At 43.1% G+C, this 21,652-nt stretch overlaps 1 protein-coding gene and 1 non-coding gene across 2 annotated transcripts in view; one reads left to right on the top strand and one right to left on the bottom strand.

Moving 5' to 3' along the window:
* Positions 1-8,812: 8,812 nt before the first annotated feature.
* The window catches only part of DCAF12 (DDB1 and CUL4 associated factor 12), a 36,392-nt gene continuing 23,552 nt past the window's right edge, over positions 8,813-21,652 (bottom strand). Inside the window, exons 4-9 of the mRNA XM_045562964.1 lie at positions 20,684-20,744; positions 16,908-17,101; positions 15,908-15,973; positions 13,747-13,909; positions 11,409-11,587; positions 8,813-10,931 (exon numbers count right to left, since the gene is read on the bottom strand). Of these exons, the coding sequence (XP_045418920.1) occupies positions 10,773-10,931; positions 11,409-11,587; positions 13,747-13,909; positions 15,908-15,973; positions 16,908-17,101; positions 20,684-20,744 (822 nt within the window). The 3' untranslated portion in view covers positions 8,813-10,772. The remainder of the gene's footprint in view (positions 10,932-11,408; positions 11,588-13,746; positions 13,910-15,907; positions 15,974-16,907; positions 17,102-20,683; positions 20,745-21,652) is intronic.
* On the top strand, positions 18,128-18,232 carry LOC123646743. The gene has a single exon (XR_006738002.1). It is a non-coding gene; the product is annotated as a U6 spliceosomal RNA (small nuclear RNA).

Here is a 21,652-nt window from a genome sequence, read left to right as displayed (position 1 = left end):
AGCCAAAGGAGTCTGGGGTGGAGTCAAGACTCTTGAAAGCAAGTTAAACCAGTCCTTGCAGGCCCGGACATGCCCTGCTGAGGAACAGCCCCTGCTGAAAACTCCTGTCCTCAACTGTAGCCACAGCCAGCTACAGATGGTAAGAAGGAGACCTGGAGAGGGGCGAGGTCTCAGAGAAAAGACAAATCAGCACATACCTCCAAACACAGATGGAGCCAAACTGGACCTTCAGAAGCTGGGACTGTGCTTGCAGGGCAAAGTTAACACACAAGTCACCCCTTTCCCTGGTCAGTAGAATGTCCACTTCTGCCGAGCACCAATGCCTGTTTCTTGGGGCCTTGATCCAATTGTGCCAGCTCAGGTCCTAGTGGAGTTTCCAGTGTTCTCTGAGAATCTGCTTCCCAGCAAAGTCTCAGGGAGCCCAGCTTTCAGCTTCTCCCTCCAGGTTGCTCAGGTCCCCTGAGTCCTAGGGAAAAAGGCCACACGTGGCTTCTTCCTCCAGTGTGGGCAAGCTGGCCTGGCCTCTTGCCTCACTGTGGTTATATACGGTAGGCTACAACCAGGACGAGTAAAGAGGCTCCTGGCTTGAGCTTGGCTAAAGGCCTAGCCGGAGGTTTGAGGGCTTGGAGCTTTTTGTAATAGTTGTCTCCAACCACTCCACCTGCTCCTGGCTGCTTCAAGTCACAGTTATTTGGCCTGAGTTTAAGTTAGGAAGATCTGCCATCTTTCTGGGACTGTGAAATCTTCTTAACAGATGACTCAGGCTGTTGGGAACCCCAAGAATGCCTTACAGCTGTGCTCTGTTTGCAAAGCCCCTTCACATCTCTTATCGCAGAAGTTCACAATCAACCCAGAGAGCTTTAGTGATCTGCCCACAAACAGCTGGTTAATGATTAAGGCAGAATTTAACTGGTAGCATCAACCTCAGAGTCAGTGCTCTTTCTCCAAGCTGCCTCCCATCTAACTCGGCCAACTCTGCCAACCAATGCTCAAGTGATTGAATTTGGAGATCCAATGGCAACATCCCAGCCTTTGCATAGTAAGATCTATCTGTCTTTAAACAACATACACAACACACTCTTTTGAGAAGTTGTGGGCATAGATCTTTGTAAATCAAATCCACACATAACTCAGTTCAAGGATTGCTACTCTGAAAACTTCATTAAAGCACAACAAGGCAGGCATGGTGGCACATGCCTCTAGTCCTAGCTACTCAGGAGGCTGAGGCAGGAGGATCTCTTCAGGCCAGGAGTTTGAGACCAGCCTGGGCAACAGAGTGAGACCTTGTCTCTAAAAAATGAAATATAAAAGATGTTTTGCGCACACCTGTAATCCTAGCACTCTGGGAGGCCGAGGCTGGTGGATCGCTCAAGGTCAGGAGTTCAAGACCAGCCTGAGCAAGAGCGAGACCCCATCTCTACTAAAAATAGAAAGAAATTATCTGGCCAACTAAAAATATATATAGAAAAAAAAAATTAGCCGGGCATGGTGGCGCATGCCTGTAGTCCCAGTTACTCGGGAGGCTGAGGCAGGAGGATCGCTTAAGCTTTGAGGTTGCTGTGAGCTAGGCTGACGCCACGGCACTCACTCTAGCCCGGGCAACAGAGAGAGACTCTGTCTCAACAACAACAACAAAAAAAGATGTTTTGCGCATATCTTTGTTTTCTCACACACCATATGGAGTTTGTTTACGCAGGAGTGGTGACTGAGAACTAAGCTCTGGCTCCCCCTACTGGGCGTAGGATGGATTCATTGGCTTAAGGAATTTACTCAGTCTCCCCATAAGACTCCAGCTCTCCAGACAATCCTACACCTGCCTGTGCTTGGAAGGCCCCCGAAAGGCAATGCTCCCTGAGGAAAGGTGTGACCATGGAAGACTTTCTAGAAGAGTTGGAACCTGAGCTACACCTTGAAAGATTTTTGACAGGAGAAGTTGGTTGAGAGCAAAATTTTTTTTCTGGTTGAGAACCATTTTGACAAGGAAAGCACTGTGTGAGTGAGGGGATTGGTGACCTGGCTGGCTGTCCTAAGCAGAAAGTTCATGCTGAAAGAAAGGGACATGAGGAATTTTTGTTGTAGGCTTTTTGAGCAAAGGAGCAATCAATAAATACTCTCTCTTCATTCTCCTCCTTTATGATTAATTTCTTAACAACCAGCACATGTTGAAGAAAAATTGGGAGGGGGGCATTTTAAGTGGTACTAGTAGAAAATACATAAGCAAAAAGAATAAAAAAGTATTATTGAAACTCTGCTGCTAAGGAACCCACTATTGAGAAACCTAGGGATAACATATATTAGATTTTTCTTACACCTAAAATACAGATATGTGTGAATTTTACAAAAAAGGATCCAGCTCTATAAGCTGGTTTGTAACCATTTTGTCATTTAACAATCATGCTATATTAGTACATGTAGACTTGCTTCATTCTTTCAAAGGTGGAAATAGGTATGTACATTTAAAAAACTTTTTATATAGGGTAGGAGCAGCAAAAAAAATTAAAAAAACTAAAATAAAAAAATTTTTATTATGGAAAATTTCTAACAGTACAAAATTAGAAAGACTAGTATAATGAGCCCCCACATACCCATCCACCAGCTTCAACAATTATTAACATAATTTAAAATAATCTAACTCTCTTAGAACATGTAGAGGAAGACAATGTCAAACAAACAAACAAACAAATCCAACTGTCTGGATTATTTTGAAATAAATCCCTGACATGTTATCTGTAAATATTGTAAGATGTATCTCTGATAAGGACTTTCAAAAAACATAACCACAATACCACTATTTATTTATTTATTTAGAGATAGGGTCTCTCTCTGTTGCCCAGACTAGTGTGATCATAGCTCATTGCAACCTCCAACTCCCAGGTTCAAGCAATCCTCCCTGCTCAGCCTCCTGAATAGCTGGGACTATAAGGACACACCACTACACCCAGCTAATTCTTTTTTTTTTTTTGTAGAGATAAAGTCTTGCTATATTGCCCAGGGTGGTCTCGAGCTCCTGCTCTCAAGTGATCCTCCTGCCTCAGCTTCCCAAAGTGCTGGGATTACAGGTGTGATCTACCATGCCTGGCCCACAATACCATTATTATACCTAGAAAAATTAACCATAATTCCTTACTATTATCTAATATCAAATCAGTATTAAGTTTTCCCTGATTATCTTTTACAGTTGCATTGGTTTTTTTCCCCTTTTTTAATTTTTATTTTTTTCTCAAATTCTTCCAGATCCTGAAGTTGCACTGTTTTGAATTAGGATCTAAATAACATCTATGCATTACATTTGCTTGATGTAGCCATCTCAAGTCTCTTTTAATCTTTAAGAGTTTGCTTCCCCTCTTTTGGTATTTAATTGTTGGAAAAATCAGGTTATTTTTCCTACATTCTGGGTTAGGTTCTTTGCATCCCTGCTGTATCATTGGTATGTTTCTCCATCCATTGCATTGTCTGAGAACTGATACATCCAAAAGCTTGTTTAGATCAAGTTTGATTTTGTGGGAAGAATGCTTCTTAGGTGATGCTGTTAACTTCCTATTGCAAGCCATGAGGAGGCATATATTAACAATATCTGGTACCCTGTTTTTTTGTGGTATGATTGATCTGTTAGTATTTTTAATTTAATTTTTATTTAACTATTTCCTTACAGTGTTTTTGTTTGTTATTTTGCTAATTAATGCTACAACAGCCATCCTTAGACATCTATCTTTCCATGCTTGCCTAGAGTTTTTTTTTTTTTTTTTTTTGAGACAGAGTGTCACTTTGTTGCCCGGGCTAGAGTGAGTGCCGTGGCGTCAGCCTCGCTCACAGCAACCTCAAACTCCTGGGCTTAAGCGATCCTACTGCCTCAGCCTCCCGAGTAGCTGGGACTACAGGCATGTGCCACCATGCCCGGCTAATTTTTTCTATATATATTTTTAGTTGTCCAGATAGTTTATTTCTATTTTTAGTAGAGACGGGGTCTCGCTCAGGCTGGTCTCGAACTCCTGACCTTGAGCGATCCACCCGCCTCGGCCTCCCAGAGTGCTAGGATTACAGGCGTGAGCCACCGCGCCCGGCCTAGAGTATTTTTTTTTAATTCCCAAGAAGTGAGGTTACTGGGTTAATGGATATAATTAATAATTTTTCAACATAAGTAGTACCACTTTGATGGGCTAAAAGTTCCTAACAAAGACCATAAGCACCAGTTAAATAAACTAGTAGCCTAGGAATGATAAAGTCAATGCTGATAATATCTGAAGACTCATGTGTCCTCCATCAAGCTTGGGAATCCTTATTATATCCTGGCTAGCAACTCCAGGTCTGCACAGCGGGGCACAAGGCAGATTCCATAGTAAGGCAAGTTTATGTATCTCAGGCCTTACTAGATCATCTTCTGCCATCAAAGGAGACTCCAGATAGCTGTACAAGTCATGTCTAATAAATTCAGGATGGGAAAGCACCCTAAAACCCCACAAGCTGCACCATGAAAAGATGACTTGAGTAAAGGTTTAAAATGTTGAGACAGTTTGAGATAGGTAGGAAAAAGCAACCAGAGGCGGCCGGCTTTCGGGATTACTGCCTTTATCCTGGAGGGACAGGTTTTCCCAGGCAGAATCAATTCATGTATGGTTCTGAGATTATGTTGTTGTTTTTAAGGCTAGTCAAGTGAAGCAGTGGGAGTGGAGAAGGAACAAAGGAATCTGTAACTGGTTGTGATCAATTAGTTGTAAACACCACTGCACTCAGACCAGCCTACTTTTTGTTTTTGTAAGTCTTAGCACAACTATGTGAATACAGTTATTGTATTATCATAAGAGAAAAATATTTTCCTTAAATCTCAAATGTAATTTTTTTTTTTTTTTTTTTTGAGACAGAGTCTCACTCTGTTGCCTGGGCTAGAGTGCCGTGGCATCAGCCTAGCTCACAGCAACCTCAAACTCCTGGGCTCAAGCAATCCTTCTGCCTCAGCCTCCCGAGTAGCTGGGACTACAGGCATGCGCCACCATGCCTGACTAATTTTTCTATGTATATTTTTAGTTGTCCAGCTAACTTCTTTCTATTTTTAGTAGAGATGGGGTCTCGCTCTTGCTCAGGCTGGTCTCAAACTCCTGAGCTCAAACAATCCGCCTGCCTCGGCCTCCCAGAGTGCTAGGATTACAGGCATGAGCCACTGAAGTGTAATTTTATTAATGTAAAAATTGTTATCTAAAATTCTCTCAGAATACTACTATGTTAGTTTGCTAGGGCTGCTGGAACAAATTACTACAAACTTGGTGGTTTTAAAACAACAGAAATTTATTCTCTCTCAGTTTTGGAGTCCAGACGTCTGAAATCAAGATGTAAGTATGACCACGCTCCTCCCCATGCTCTAGAGGAGAAACTTTCCTCTTCCAGCTTCTGGTGGCTGCTGGCATTAGTTAGCATGTAGATGCTATGCTCTAATCTCTGTCTTCACAGTGTCTTCTCTGTGTGTCCCTGTAGGCACTTTTCTGTCTCTTATAACGACTTTTGGGCCCACCCTAATCCAATACGATCTCATCTCAATCCTTACCTTTATTACATCTGCGAAGACCCGATTGCCAGATAAGGTCACATTCTGAGGTCCCAGATGGACACAAATTTGGCGGGGGATATTCACCTTACTACAATTTCCAATGTTTTACTTATTGGAAGCCATTAGAAAATAAGACTCACAAAATAAAAATTTAGCAAACCCTATTATAATGTTTAACTGCTTTAGGACAGAGATGACTTCCTGTTCTTCTTAGACTTCCCTACACCACAAAAATAGTGAATGTTAAGGATCCTGGAAACCATGTAATGTTATGTCCAGAGAGAGGAAAAAACTTATTCAAAGCCATATGGCCATAAGCAGCCACAGAACTAGAGCCAAACCTGTAATCTTCCACTTTTAGTCCATACTTCCCCTGCACAGTTAGCACTTGGGAGTGGCATGTATCCCTTTCAGGGAATAGCTTCAGTATCTTTAAACACCACCCCTCCCACCTGAAAACAAAAAAAAGATCTAATGGTGGGAACTTAGGCATGGTAGTTGGGCAATAATTTTGTATTTTTAGCTAAAGGCATAGGCAGGCAGGGGGGGTTGGTGGTGGTAGTAAAGCTGAGGGATGTTTCTCAGATGAGCAACACAGTGTAGGGCCCAAACCTCCACACCTTACACCAGGGTACCCAGCTCAGTGGTCTTCCCTGCTGTTGGCAAATGGCCTTGACCCTGGAGAACAAAGAAGCCTCCTCATTACCTCCAGTCCTCTGTCCAGGTTGCCACCAGCTAAGAAAAAAATAATCACTCATGAGGGAAGTTTATTTTCTTTTCTTTCTTTTTTTTTTTTTTTGAGACAGAGTCTCACTCTGTTGCCCCTGCTAGAGTGTCGTGGCGTCAGCCTAGCTCATAGCAACCTCAAACTCCTGGGCTCAAGCGATCCTCCTGCCTCAGCCTCCCGAGTAGCTGGGACTACAGGCATGTGCCACCATGCCCGGCTAATTTTTTTTCTATATATATTTTTAGCTGTCCAGATCATTTCTTTCTATTTTTAGTAGAGACAGGGTCTCGCTCTTGCTCAGGCTGGTTTTGAACTCCTGACCTCGAGCGATCCTCCCGCCTCGGCCTCCCAGAGTGCTAGGATTACAGGCATGAGCGGAAGTTTTTCTTTAAGACATGAGTTGATCATTTGTTTTCTTCCTGTCCATAGCACTAGGGATGTTAATTACAGCTCTGAATACAGCTTAAAAGCAGCACAGTAAACATGACTCTGAGCGCAATTAATATTATTATCCTTTAAAAATTCTGACTTCAGCAATTATACACTAATCAAGGGGAAGTGTCTCGATGTGAGGCCCGACCCAAGGGGATTCTGAGAAGATAGCTCACACCTCTGTCTGGGAGAGCTGAATCATAAAAGACCCCACAACCCCTCCTGAGTTCAGTTTTTACCTTCCTGTCCAATGGTAGTGTTCCTGTGTTTTTTCCACCAGATTATTCTTTGGAGGAGCTGAGGTAAGGCAGAAGAACCTAGCTAAGAAATCTGAGCTTTCCACTGTCTTCATCAGTGGTTCCAGAATTAAAAGCCCATGTTTCTACCCTCCCAAAGCTTCCAGTCATTTCAACACACTAGCATGAAGAGAGATGTGGATGAACTAGCATGAAGCAAATAGCATTTAGTGAGTGATTCCTCCTCTTCATCACCCTCTCCCCACACTGTTGTTTTCCAGACACCAGCCAACTGAAATGGAGGGAAAAAAAAACACCTGGATCATACATAGGCCGACTCCTTACAAGATTGACCCGACACTAAGCCAAGGGTCGTGACATCTTGACTTGCTCTCTGGGTACCTGTGCTAGGAATTGTCTGGGTGGCAGCTGGATCAGAGAAGCCTGGACTGGGAGTAGCTTTAGCTTTATTAGGAACACTAAGGGCCAGATCAATAATCAGCTCCTAGAGTGGCAGGGGACCAGATATCTCAAGCATAAACGAAGCTTGAAGGCCCAGGAATTTAGTTCAGTTCCAAAGCCTTCTGCAAAAGGACCCAAAGGATGAGGGGAGGAGCCAGTAGACCATTTGGAATGAGGCATGTGGCATGTGGCATGTGGGCTGAGAGAGAACAAGAAGTTCTTTCATGGAAGGCAGTAAGGACTGCTGGCAGGAAAGGGACCCCATAAAGTCCACAAAGCCCTTCTGTGATACACATTTCACTGGAAAGTCTGGTTGGAAAATGGGAGCAGGGCCAAGATTCCAGAGTCTAGAGGCCCAGCTAGGCCTACCCCACCATCCCCTAAGTCACCTTTCTTTGAGCATGTTCCATGGAATGAGTCCCATAGTAACATACCAAAAAACTGACAGTAAAGGGTGAAATGCCTTTGTTTTAATCTGCATTTCCCAAAAAATGATTTGATGATGGAACATTTTGCAAACACCAATGCTGTTAATTAAGGATCCAGTATTTTTTTCCCTCTCCTTTTTCCTTCTAGGATCTGGTATTCTGAACTCATTTTGGGAAAGGTTACCTCCAGTCTCTTTCCAAATGTTAACTCTTCTCCTCTAGGAAGCCCTCTCAAATTGTTTCAGCTCAATCACTTCCCTCTTTCCTGTCTTGCAGCCTTTGATCATATAGGTCCCTATGTGAGTCATGCTCTGAACCAGTCAATCTCTAAGGCAGGTGCAAAGAGCAGCTGGATATAGCTTGCCCTGGAAAGAACAAATACCATGTGGCAGAGGAACAGGCTCTGCCTTGCCAGGCTCAGTGGCCCTGTGCAAGGAGGGTGGTGTGATTCAGCAGTCCGCCTTTCTCTCAGCTACAGCCCCAAACAAGCTCTGGGAAGAGCATCACTCACTATGGTCACTGTGTCCTCTCCTTAAAAAGGGCAGAGAGGATTTATGGTTCCAACTACAAAAAAAATGATACCTATTTCCAGAGCACTGTGTAGCCGCTTTCATAGTTATTCTCAGGGAACCATCACCAACCCTGAGCTGGTCACCTTGCTCAAAACCAGTCAGTGTAAGGACTAGCATCCTCTCTCCTCATTTTCATCCATTGGTTTTATTTGTTTTTTTCAGGTACCATGCTAGTTCTCCTGGGCATTTCCACCCTCAGCTGGACCTCAGAGTAGCTGATCTTCGGCCAGAACTGGGAACCAGGAGCAAGCAGGCCTTAGTATTTGTGTCTCCGCCCTTGACCTGCCTCTAACCTTGAGGGAACCCTGTGTTCCCCTACTGCCCCAAACAATCCCAGCCCTCAAGACAACCCTCCAACCAGTAATTTGGGAACTTTTTCCTACAGGCTCTTTCTTGGCTATACAATACTCAAACCATTTTGCAGTGGAATAATATTTATTTATTTTTCCTTGGCAAAAAGTCAAGTGCTACATTTTTAAAAACAGAAAATCTCAAACAATCAAAGGTATTACCCATCACAGAAGAGGGTCTGGCAACAGTACAAAACATCCTACTTAAGATTTTTATTTTTAAATATACAAATCAGTTTAAAATGATAGAAGTTCTGTGAGAACTAAGAAATCTACAGCTTGTAGTTTAATAATAGAAAAAAAATTAAGACAATTAAAAGATCTGTAGCATCCAGCATTTTGCTTAATTCCCTGTTTATAGCACCTATTTCTCTAGGTTCAAAGATGAGAATTCCAGAACCTGTGGTGTATGCTGTGTACCACCAACTAGGGTGGACTTGGCTGTCTCCCCTCCCCAGCAGCCCCCACCTGAAGAGGACACTCTTTCCCAGTTTCCCCACTGACACTCAGAGAAGAGGGGGATAACTGGGAGAGCAACTAAGAAACTGGGGTATAGGAATAAATACTTTTCCTTTCCCCAGAATGGGATGTTGACAGAGAAGCAGAGTATGTGCTTAGAGGAGGAATTTGTGGGTAAGAATAGCTGTTATCTTCGACATGATGCATAAAAAGCAGGGAACAAGTAGACATCACAGTTAAGCCTGGGAGTTTAAAAACCTCAGACTAGACAGTTCAAGGGAGGAACAGACACGTTACTAATCACATCGATGCTGTTACATGCACGACGATGCTGGCTGCAGGCCACCCCATCACCGTCACAGGGCTGAGCCAACAGAATAGGAGGGGTGGCTTCGACCCCAAGTCCCACTGCACTGAGCAAACAAACATTCCACACATGAAGCACTCACTACACACAGATAAAACCCTGCTCACCCCCACCCTCTTGGACTGAACTGAATTTAGAAAATAACAGCAAAATCTACTGGGGAGTTTAGAAAAATGGCAAAGGAGAAGTTTCTCCTCAAAGCCAAGGGGACTATATGTGAATCTTAGCAGACTTGAGACACCCCAACTCCAGGCCCCTGAAATACCAGATCAGGTCTTGTTTGAGGGTGAGAGAGAGGTTGAGATGGGGATGCTCTTTACCAAGTTCTATGAAGCCTTTTGCAGCCTCCAGAGCTGCCTCTGGATGGAGACTGATGTTTTAGGGGAGTGGCCACTGCCTAAGCAGATGGGAGCTTGGGAAGTACAAGTGACACGTACTTCTCACCTGGGGGACACACAGGTAGGAATACAGGTAGGGCTGGATCACTTCAAAGTCCTGGCAATGGGTGGCAATGCAGGAAGCCTGCAATCTGACTCAAAGTGTTTGTTTTCTCAGTGGTGATTTGTTTTCCTTTCTGTTTTTACTTCCTATTATCAGTGTTGTTAGACTTTAAAAAACAAGATACAGACTAATCCCAGCGATGGACTCTGTGAATAAGGTTGTTTCTTTTATAAATATTTTAATTACAAGTAATCCTCACTCCAGGTCATTTCAGGGACACACAGTACCTACAGGCATACAAGTTCACACACGCGCTCGCGCGCACACACGGCTCCCAAACTTTCACAGAAAGTCTGACAGCAACCACGTAATTATAAAGGAGCCCTACCTCTCAAGAGTGAAGTAAGGTTGAGAAAGACTATGTCATTTCAGCCTAAAGAAGCCAGAGAGGGGAAAGTGTGTGTCACTTAAAGGAAAAATACAAATAGGGATTAGCAATAATATTTGGTTGAAAAGCCAGAAAGAAAAAAAGATAGTAAAATTCTGATTACCAAAAGAGAAAAAAGAAAAAAAAACAACCTTCAGATTTCTGTACGGAGCTTCCTCCTATTAAGTGCCTAAACCATAGGCAAACTCTGGTGTTCCCACTAAAATATGAGAGCTTCACACAATTCAAAAACAAAAAATCAAAACAAACAAGGAAACTGAGGATGGAAGTTAGTGTAAATCTCTGCATTTTGGGAGAGAGTTAAGTTATCATTAACTCCAGAGCCCAGCATAGTTTCCATGGAGCCCTGAAGGGAGGGGACCTCCTGCCACAAACAGCTTCGTTCCGGACGAGTCGTAGCAGTGGGTGTAAACAGCATTGGGGAAGAAATCGATGTCTGAAAAGTAATTCCTCCAGGTTTCATCATGATTCTATGAGAAAAGAAAAGAGATTATGTTAGCACTTCTAGGCCACGGAGCAGGAAACGGGAGGAAGGGACAGGAATGCTTTCTGGTCTCCTGAGAGGCGTCCTGTACCTAAAACCTGATGTCAGGAGATTGGTTCTTACGGGAATTGGGACCTCATTTTTCCAACTAAACATTAGAGTGGAACTGAGCAGGCTGAAGAATTGCTACACAAGCTCCGGTCTTTTCAGGACAGTTGGAACCAAACTCGTTAATGATTCACTGGCAGCCATGGTAGGAGGTTCCTTATACTTCCTGCTCTTTTACCACTTGGGTGGAATCCTAGGTCAACCAGTGTGTTTTACTAGGCCTCAGTTTTCCCAGGGGGAGTAAGAAGACACAAAAGCAAAATTAGGGGAAAGTGGTGTATTACTGGGGGTGGGTAGAGGGAAGACAATTTTTCTGCCACTGTCCAGCAATCATCTTAGGCAGGGGCTTACTCACCAGCCAGCCTTGGCCAGTGGTTAGTTTCAGATTCTCCCCTGCTAGTCTGGGCTTGGACCCATAACAAGCTGAGAGTCTCTCTTCCAGAAATCTCTGAGCTCGGATGTCATAGAACAGCAGGGAGCCCTGCCCTGTGCCCACAGTGATGATGTGCTCATAGAAACTCACTGACCGGATCCCTGCAAGAGAGCAAAGTGAAGTGTAATGAGCTTGACTGTCTGCTAGCCTGAATTTTGCTAATGTTGCATTTGTATTACATCCCCAAACAGCAGACAGTGCTTTTTCAATGGCAAGTATAGCTCATGCAAAAGCAAAGAGAACTCTGATGCCACACTGCCCATCCATACACTAACAGGAAGCCTCGAATAAGTCATGGAGAAGTGCCAGATTCCTGATGATGCCCAAGATGCTTTTGGCCAAAAACCGTAAGTATGTCTGGAACCTCCTTGCTGCCTCTCAGCTCACTCTGGAGTCATTTTTCATAACTCTAAGCTCTTCTCCATTATATGTTTCCAACATATACTGCAATTCAGGGCAGTCTGCACATTTATAAATCATTGTATCAATAAGGATTCCCTCTATTTCCTAAAACCACTACTGTGCCACTGCAAGAAGTCTTTATCTGGTATTAAGTGTGTTATGAGGGTGGCAAAAAGCCCAGAACTTAAGTGCCCAAAGGAGTACTGTCTCTCACTCACAGTGAATTTAAGACAAATCACCTAGGCCGGGAGCGGTGGCTCACGCCTATAATCCTAGCACTCTGGGAGGCCCAGGCAGGTGGATTATTTGAGCTCAGGAGTTCAAGACCAGCCTGAGCAAGAGCAAGACCCCGTCTCTACTAAAAATACAAGGAAATTATATGGACAGCTAAAAATATATATAGAAAAATTAGCCGGGCATGGTGGCGCATGTCTGTAGTCCCAGCTACTTGGGAGGCTGAGGCAGGAGAATTGCTTGAGCCCAGGAGTTTGAGGTTGCTGTGAGCTAGGGTGATGCCACTGCACTCTAGCCCGGGTAACAGAGTGAGACTCTGTCTCAAAAAAAAAAAAAAAAAGACAAATCACCTCATCACTCTGGGTCATAAAGAAAATACATCTGCCGCACCTGTTAATAAATAAGTGCATGGGCTATGAAGGTGTCTTTTGGCACGTAAGAACTTGATAATATCTATGGTACCAGAATTTCCTTATTAGATATGAAAGCTGCCTCCATTAGTAACCCAAAATCCCTTAAAACTTTGCATTGCACATACCATTCCAGCCAAACCTATTTATTCCTTTCTCTACTACTCTCATTATATGCATTATTCTCTGTTCTAAAATGTGAATGTGTTAACTATAATTAAAAAGAAACCAAAACCAAAAGCCATTTTGCAATATCTGCATGGTAATAAATACTACTTGAAAAAAGATAAATTGTAATCCATACTGTATCTTTTAGGATTCTCAGGATAACATAGCCACATTTTTGTCCAAGAAAGGTGACAAAGTGAGATAAAAGAAGAAAATACACTCTGTTAAGCTGGATAATCTGGATTCTGGTCCCTAGCTGTTCCCCCATCAAGCTATATAATACTGGGCAAATTATTTATTATAACTGCTCTGGGTCTCAGTCTCAGCTGTAAAATGGGGTTAACACTATCTTTTCCTACCTGCTTTCCACAGGGTTCTTGGTAGGATAAAATGAGATGTCAGTAAAAGGTATTCTGAAACCTTAAAAGTAAGTATAAACGTATCTTTTTTCCCCCACCAATAAAGAATGAGAGTGCTCTTAAAGAGAATATGCTATAAAAGACTGGAGGCTGAAGCCTAAATTCACCCAGTGGTCAGAACTAAACTCATTATTTTCTTCAGCTTTACTGAGGTATAACCATTGTACAATACACTGTACATATTTAAAGTATACAATTTGAAGTTTTCACATATGTATACATCAAAGACACTATCACCACAATCAAAATAATGAACATATTCATCACCCCAAATGTTTTCTCATGCCCCTGTGTAAACTCCTCCTTACCATACCATGCCAGTCCTTAGCATGAACTGAATTTTAGTTCAGGCAGGGCCCCAGCAAAAAGTTACCACAGGACAGAAGGTAGGGCTCCCTGAAAGAACATGGAAACCACTAATATCCTAACCGGTGGTTTATACCAAAGGCTTCTGTGGCCACACATTTTTCTGTGGTGCTTGAAACTCTGCGGCCAGAGGCAGGTATTTAAGTTCCCCTCTTGTGTCATCAAACACTTCCATGTGTTCCATGCAGATCACTATACTTGTTTGGAAAATGAATGTCAAAACCCACATGCGATGTAACTGTAGCACACTGGGACTCTTACCGCTGCCTCGCTCCCGGGAGCACACGGACTTGACGTTGTAGGATGGCTGCCGTGGATCCAGGAAGGAGACGTGAGCCTGGGAGCCCACTGCATACACTGACCATTCACTGCCATAGGCCAGACACACATTCTCACGGCAATATGGTAGTTTGGTGGAGAGGAGCTAAAAACAGAAAGGAGAGGTGGACCCGTGGCCATCACCAGAGAGTAAGGCAAGGGCACTAGTCTGAGACTCCCACCTCTGTAGGCTTCCCTCATACACAAGCCACATAGAGTTAGAGACAAAGATAAGCTCTAACTAAGGAAATAACACCTTACTCCACCCCTTTGTAAGCAGGAGAAAGAGAAGGTAACTGTAATAACCAATAAGATCGAGGTACTGAAGAGCATAGGTTAGGGAAAAAGGAAAATCCAGAAGAAGTAATCAGAAATACTGGGAAAGAGGCCGGGTGCGGTGGCTCACGCCTGTAATCCTAGCACTCTGGGAGGCCGAGGTGGGAGGATCGCTCGAGGTCAGGAGTTTGAGACCAGCCTGAGCAAGAGCGAGACCCTGTCTCTACTAAAAAATAGAAAGAAATTATCTGGACAACTAAAAATATATAGAAAAAAATTAGCCTGGCATGGTGGCACATGCCTGTAGTCCCAGCTACTCGGGAGGCTGAGGCAGTAGGATCGCTTGAGCCCAGGAGTTTGAGGTTCCTGTGAGCTAGGCTGACGCCACGGCACTCTAGCCAGGGCAACAGAGTGAGACTTTGTCTCCAAAAAAAAAAAAAAAAAAAAGAACTACCGGGAAAAGACAGGTTATTTCTAGGAATAACCCTGGGGCACTAAAGCCAAGGTCCCACACTATTCTGTCTGCCCAGAAAGGCCACTACCCTCCTCACTGCTCTTCATATAAAGGTGCTGATTTCTGGCTACTCTCAGCCCAACTCCTCGAGTGAGTGGGAACTGTGTACCACAGAAAGCACATTCATAGGACTGGCTTCATCCCAGGCAACCCAAATCAGCTGCAACACTGGATCCCTGTCACTTAGCAAATCCTCAGTGGTGTCTACTGTATGTAAGATACCACGCGAAGTCAGTGGAGCTCCAGGCTGCTGTGACACGAAGGAATAAATAATTCCAAGTGCCCGGCTTCCTCTTGAGAAAATGCCTATCGCAGAACTAAAAAGCAGCTAAACCCTCTAGGAGAAAAAGGAGGTAAATGGATGCACATGTAGGTTTAACACTTGTAAAAACAGGTTGAATCTCCCTTATCTGAAATGGTTGGGACCAGAAGTGTTTTGACTTTTGGATTTTTTAACATCTTTGAATATTTGCATATATATGAGATACCTTGGGGATGGAACCCAAGTCTAAATACAAAATTCATTTGTTTCATATAAACCTTAATACACATAACCTGAAGGTAATTTTATACAATATTTTTATAAATTTTGTGCATGAAACAAAGTTGATGTGCATTGAACCATAGGCAAGCAAAGGTGTTAGGTATGGAATTTTCCATTTGTGGCTTCATGTTGGCACTCAAAAAGTTTCAGATTTTGAGAGCATTTCAGATTTCAGATTAGGAATGCTCAACCTGTACTATAAATTATTAATAAATCCATTTCTCATTACCTTACATGATTGTTTCATGGATGGTTTATCTTAATTTGATTGACCTTCAGTTTCCAGTGGTGTCTAACATTTAGGTCTTCCTGCCCGTACAACATGCCAAGTAGTCAATAATTATAGATGACTCTAAACTAATTATTGCAAATACTTAAGCATGGTGGACTGGAGAACTGCTAGTTAAAGGAGTCTCTCAGGAAGCCCTTGTAATCTGAAAGAATCACCTGCTCTGATCTTTTTCAAAGACTTTCCTTTCAAGAGAGGCATGCCAGATTCAAAATTTCATGTATTATGTAAGAACATGCTCAGCCCGTTGGAGTATTGGTGTGTTCTGAACAAGAATGAAAAGGTTCAGGGAGAATTCAAGTTGTTTTTTTTTTGGAGACAGGGTCTCACTTTATCACCCAGGTTGCTCACAAACTTCTGGGCTCGAGGTATCTTCCTACCTCAGCCTACTCAATAGCTGGGATTACAGGTACGAAGAATTAATGTGCTGTAACTATGTGGTAAATTACTATGTAAAATCACCAAGTCATGTTCATCACACCTTAGCCAGTGTACTTTCAGCCTTCCAGAGATGAAAGTAGCCATCCAGAGATACTGCTCCCAATTCCTGCAAGAGTAATGAAAGAAAGGTTATATTCCAATCTGTAGCAAGTAATGTACAATAGTAAGCAGAGGAAGACTGTGAAGGTCAGGGTCCTTTATTCCTATCCCACGATGATTCCAGCAGGGGTGCCAGTAATCATCAGTCTACTGCCTCACCCTGTGGAATGCAGCTGGACAGCATATTAAATTGAGGCTGCTGGCAAGAACACAGGCACCCATGTTCAGAAAGTCCTTACTGTGCAATCACCCCCATGACATCCTGTTGGAGAGTCAGAGCAGAGCACACACATGAAGGACAGTTTCATAAGTCTCAGATGAGAGCTATGAGTGGAGGTTCCAATCTAGGAGAGATGAATGTACCCTTAGGCCATAAATACGGATGGCAGATAGGAGTTAATGCAGCTACCCTTCAAATTGTGGCCTGATTCAGATTTTGGAGAAGGCTTTCTCTGGCTCTGGGTCTATATCCAAACACTCTACTTTTATTAAAACCTCAGTGTCAGGAGATTTGACTTAATGGTTAGGCAAGACTTGGTGGCAGTGTGAAGGGAAAGGCAATGAAGAATGAAAAGAAACTGAATACCAAAGAGAAAAAAAGTGATTACTTGCAGAGGAAAGTATGAAAATCAAGCCCAAAATAGAGCACCTGCAAAAGCATGTGTAAATGAGACAGTCAAATCAGAGTGGCCCTGGGGAAAGTGGGAGGCTGACCCGCAAATACAGCCACTCAGAGAAATACTGCCGAGATCAATCTAAGGAGTGGGTTTCACAGCCTCAGTTATAATTTCTCACCAGCATCCCTTGGCCTTTAAGAAGTACTCTGTGGGCACAGAACCAAACTATATAGCAAGCAGTGACTTGGGGAGTGGAAAGGGGAGTCCATCTCCCAATACATAAGCAAGAGGAATAGCTTCAGGGATCCCTTGATGAGTTCATACCTTGTTCTTGTTGTTGAAGGCCAGAGCCCGGACCTTGCAGTTGTCAGGGTTTGTGTCCTCCTTGGGGATATCCTTTAAGGCCTTGTGAGTGATGTGAGCATACACAGGGACTCGTGACACATTGTGTCTCGCATCACTTTTGGTCAACACATCATCTGTCACCTCCCAGAGTCCCATAGAACCATCGCGTGAGCCTGCAAGGCAGGGAGACCACAGAAGTCAGATATACTCAATCCTCCATGGAACAATCCCAGAGAGGCCAAGGTGGGCTTTCATAGTCTAACTGTTTGTGCATCATCCTCATATGTGCTGAAGCTTGGTCAAGTGGCCCACCCTAAACACAGAGCAGTAGGCATTTTAATAGCTATCCTAAGAGAACTCTTCAACTAAGGCCTATGAGCTAAAATATAATCTTTAAGCTTAACATAGTTGCAATTTTTTAAAAAGAGAACTTTATATAGTTTGATAAAGCTCAGTAACTTTCCAAGCTAAATGCTTAGGTCACTTTGCATACATCCACCGACTTCTAGTGGGCAGTAGTGTTTGGGAACCCTCACTCTAGATTAGTGGTGTTTAACCTTTTTTGAGCCTTGGACCCCTTTGAGAGACTTAGGAATGTTACAGTTCCTTTGTCTAGAAAATTACACAAAAATACCACATTTTACATTCAATTTCAGGGGAGGTCCATGGGCCTCCTTAGGCTTTTCATGGACCCACAGGGACCACAATCCCTTTATTAAGAATGACTGTTCTACATAAAATGAATGCTTAAAAAAGTAAGTCATTTTCCTTATTGAACAATAACAAAGCACTTAAAAAACCAAGAACACTTCTTTGGATTGAGCCCTGAATACACTGTTGGTGGCAAACTAAAAATGGTATCATCTTTTTGGAGTACAACTGAACAATATGCAACAAAACGCTGAAAGTATATATTCCCATCTAGGAATAATCCACTATCATAAGATCCATATATAAAGATGTTTATTCAGAACAATCTGTATGTTCAACAACAGGGCTACGTTATAGCCATAAAACAGAATATCAAGAACCACTATGTAATTCCAAGTGCTCTGGAAGGCCAAGGTGAGAGGATCACTTGAGGTCAGGAGTTTGAGACCAGCTTGTGCAAGAGCGAGACCCCTATCTCTAAAAAAAAAAAAAAAAAAAAAAAAAAAGAACCACTAAAAAACAAAAATTATTTTAAAATTCCTTTTCCAGTGCTCACTTTGGCAGCACATATACTAAAATTGGAACGATACAGAGAAAATTAGCATGGCCCCTGCAAATTTATTTTTTTAATTTATAAAAAGATAAAATTTCTTTTCCAGTAAAGTTATTTGCCAACTCTTTGAGACCAGAAGGTGCCCTCCTAACACTGCAAATCTCTTGAAACTCCAGGGCTGAAACAATCACCCTGCCTCAGCCTCCTGAGCATCTGGAACTACAGGTACATGCCACCACACCCAGCTAATTTTTATCTTTTTTAGTGTTTTTATTTTTATTTTTTTGAGACAGAGTCTTACTCTGTTGCCCAGGTGAGTGGAATGGTGTCAGCCTAGCTCATAGCAACCTCAAACTCCTGGGCTCAAGTGATCCTCCTGCCTCAGCCTCCTGAGTAGCAGGGACCACAGGTGCGCACCACCATGCCTGGCTAATTTTTTCTATTTTTAGTAGAGATAGGGTCTCACTCTTGCTCAGGCTGGTCTCTAACTTCTGAGCTCAAACTATCCTCCCCCCTCGGCCTTCACAGTGCTAGGATCATAGGTGTGAACCATCTTGCCCAGCCCACTCAGCTAATTTTTAAAAATTTTTTTGTAGAGATGGGGTCTTGCTACATTGCCCAGGCTTGTCTCGAACTCCAGGCCTCAAGTGATCCTCTCACCTTCGCCTCCCAGAGCGCTGGGATTACAGACGTGACCTACCATGCCTGGCCTAATTTTGACTTCTGACTATGCTGCCTTTTTTTTTTTTTTTTGAGACAGAATCTCACTCTGTTGCCTGGGTTAGAGTGTCGTGGCATCAGCCTAGCTCACAGCAACCTCAAACTCCTGGGCTTAAGCGATCCTTCTGCCTCAGCCTCCCGAGTAGCTGGGACTACAGGCATGTGCCACCATGCCCGGCTAATTTTTCTATATATATATTTTTAGCTGTCCATATAATTTCTTTCTATTTTTAGTAGAGACGGGGTCTCGCTCTTGTTCAGGCTGGTCTCGAACTCCTGACCCCAAGTGATCCGCCTGCCTTGGCCTCCCAGAGTGCTAGGGTTACAGGCATGAGCCACTGCGCCCAGCCTGACTATGCTTCTTTATTAGATTTGTTTTCCTTTCTGGCTGCTTTCTATTGCTTGCTTTTTAAAAAAATTTTAAATATTCACACCAGAAGAATACTGCTATGCTAAGAATCCAAAAGAGGTTGGCTCACGCCTGTAACCCCAGTGCTTTGGGAGGCTAAGGTGGGAGGATCACTTGAGGCCAGGAATTCAAGATCAGTCTGGGCAACATTGGTGAAACAGGAGAGAGCAGATAGATCTGGATTCAAATCCTGGCTCCATCTGTCACCACTTGTGTAGTCACTGGTAAGTTATAATAACCTCTCTGAATCTAAATGTTCTCATCTGTGAAATGAGGTTAATAATGCAAACTTACTAGTACTGTCTAGATAACATATGTGAAGTACTTAGTTTAATGACCATTATACTATTTTTCTTGGGAATCTAGAAGGAGGAGGATTGTATTATTATCTATGGGTACTTAGCAAAGCTGGTTAGCATTCTGAGCCAACTTTCTAGGCTGCTGTGGGTACTCAGAAGGCATTTATAGGATGGCATGATGGCTCACACCTGTAATCCTAGCACTCTGGGAGGCCAAGGCAGGAGGATTGCTTGAGCTCAGGAATTCGAGATCAGCCTGAGTGAGAGTGAGATCCTGTCTCAACTTAAAATAGAAAAACTAGCTGGGCGGCATGGTGTGCACCTGTATAGTCCCAGGTACTCAGGAGGATGAGGCAGGAGGTTCGCTTAAGCTCAGGAGTTTGAGGTTGTGAGCTAGTTTGAGTTTGAGAGTTTGAGGTTGTTGTGAGCTAGGCTGACGCCACTACACTGTACCCAGGTTGACAAAGGCAGACTCTGTCTCAAAAAAAACCCCAACAAAACAAAGCATTTGTGTATCTCTAGGTTAATTTCTCTACACTCATTTATCCATATTTTTTTTTCTGGCTGTTTTAACCACTGGAAAGGAAATTCCTCCATTTATCAACAAGAAATTTAATGCCACACAGTAGTACAGTAAATGATAATTGCTCCTAATACTTTGGAGAGCACATTAACTTTTCTAAAACCCTTTCACAACCATTATCTCAATGAAGCCCCACAAAAATGTTTCAGCTAACATGCTACCATATATGCTTTTTGGAGCAAGGCAGAGAAAGTATGAACAATAGAGGAAGTATGCTAGTATTTCCACTTCACACACCTTGAAGTTAAGATGTAGACACAAGCTGGGCACAATGGCCCAGGCCTGTAATTCCAGCACTTGGGGAGACTGAGTGAGGTGGGAGGATTGCTTTGAGGCCAGGAATTCAGCTACAGGGGCAATGACTTATCCAAAGACACATGGTAAGTCAGAGAAAGCCAATATTGGAAACAAGATTTCCTGGCCCCTGGCCAGTGGTCTTTCTGTTTACTGGGCTATTTCCCATCCCACTACTATCCATTTTCAGTCTCTATCCCTCCCTCCCTACCACACCAAAAGCTCCCTATAAAAGGGCAACTTTACCAGACACTGCCATAGTGTCGCTGATCCATGCAATGGAAAAGATCCAGTCTTTGTGTCCATCCTTGGAGAGAAGAGAGTGACAGGTACAGGGAGGAAAACAAAAAACAAATTAGTGAAATAAGGATTGTAATGAACTCTCCTGAAAAGTATACAAGTGTGACTAAAAATATCTTTGTAAAAATTACAACTCCAATCGCTGGTGACCTTAACCTACAGGGCATGATCCCACAATCTTTAGCTTCTATCTTGAAGAGCTCAAAGCTGAAATGAAACTAGCATTACTATGGGTAATAAACGTGTCCAGTGAACACACAGCTCTGGCCTTCTACCTCTGGGTCCTATCTTCTGTCTGGAACTTTCTTCCTCTAGATATCTATATGGCTTGTACCTTCATTTCCTTTAAGTCTCTCTGCTGAAATACCATCTTATCAATGAAGCTTTCTCTATCCTCTTAAACAGCATCTTCTGCCTCACTCACTATCCCTTTAACCTGCCTTTACTCTTCTCCATGGCACTTATCAAACTGATATATTACTGGTAAATATTTATTGGTTTATATTAATATTTTGGTTTCTATGTCACTCTCCTCTAGAATGCAGCCTTCCAGGGGATAGGAGCTTTGTCTGTTTCATTCACTGCTGTGCCCCCAGTGTCTAAAACAATGCCGACCCACAGAAGACTCAATAAATGGTTGCTGAATGAATGATTTAGTAAACTTTGCTCTCTGACTATGGGTAGTGGGAGATATGCGGACACTGTGGATTCAAACAGCAGCCCACTGCTGTCGGCCCCTGAGGTGTGCTGCTTGCCCCTTTATCAAACATACACTAGGCCTTATGAGGAGTCCAGTCCTCACTCTGACAGCTCCACCTCCACACTGCACCCCCATGTCTCTGGAGTCAGCAGAAATCTAGAGGAAACCACCCCTTTCCAGGTGAGCTGGTGGGAGGAGGGTCTAACTACTGGGCC

This window comes from Lemur catta, chromosome 10 (genome assembly GCF_020740605.2).
Source record: "Lemur catta isolate mLemCat1 chromosome 10, mLemCat1.pri, whole genome shotgun sequence".
Taxonomy (NCBI): domain Eukaryota; kingdom Metazoa; phylum Chordata; class Mammalia; order Primates; family Lemuridae; genus Lemur; species Lemur catta.
This window is presented reverse-complemented; position numbering and strand designations above follow the sequence as displayed.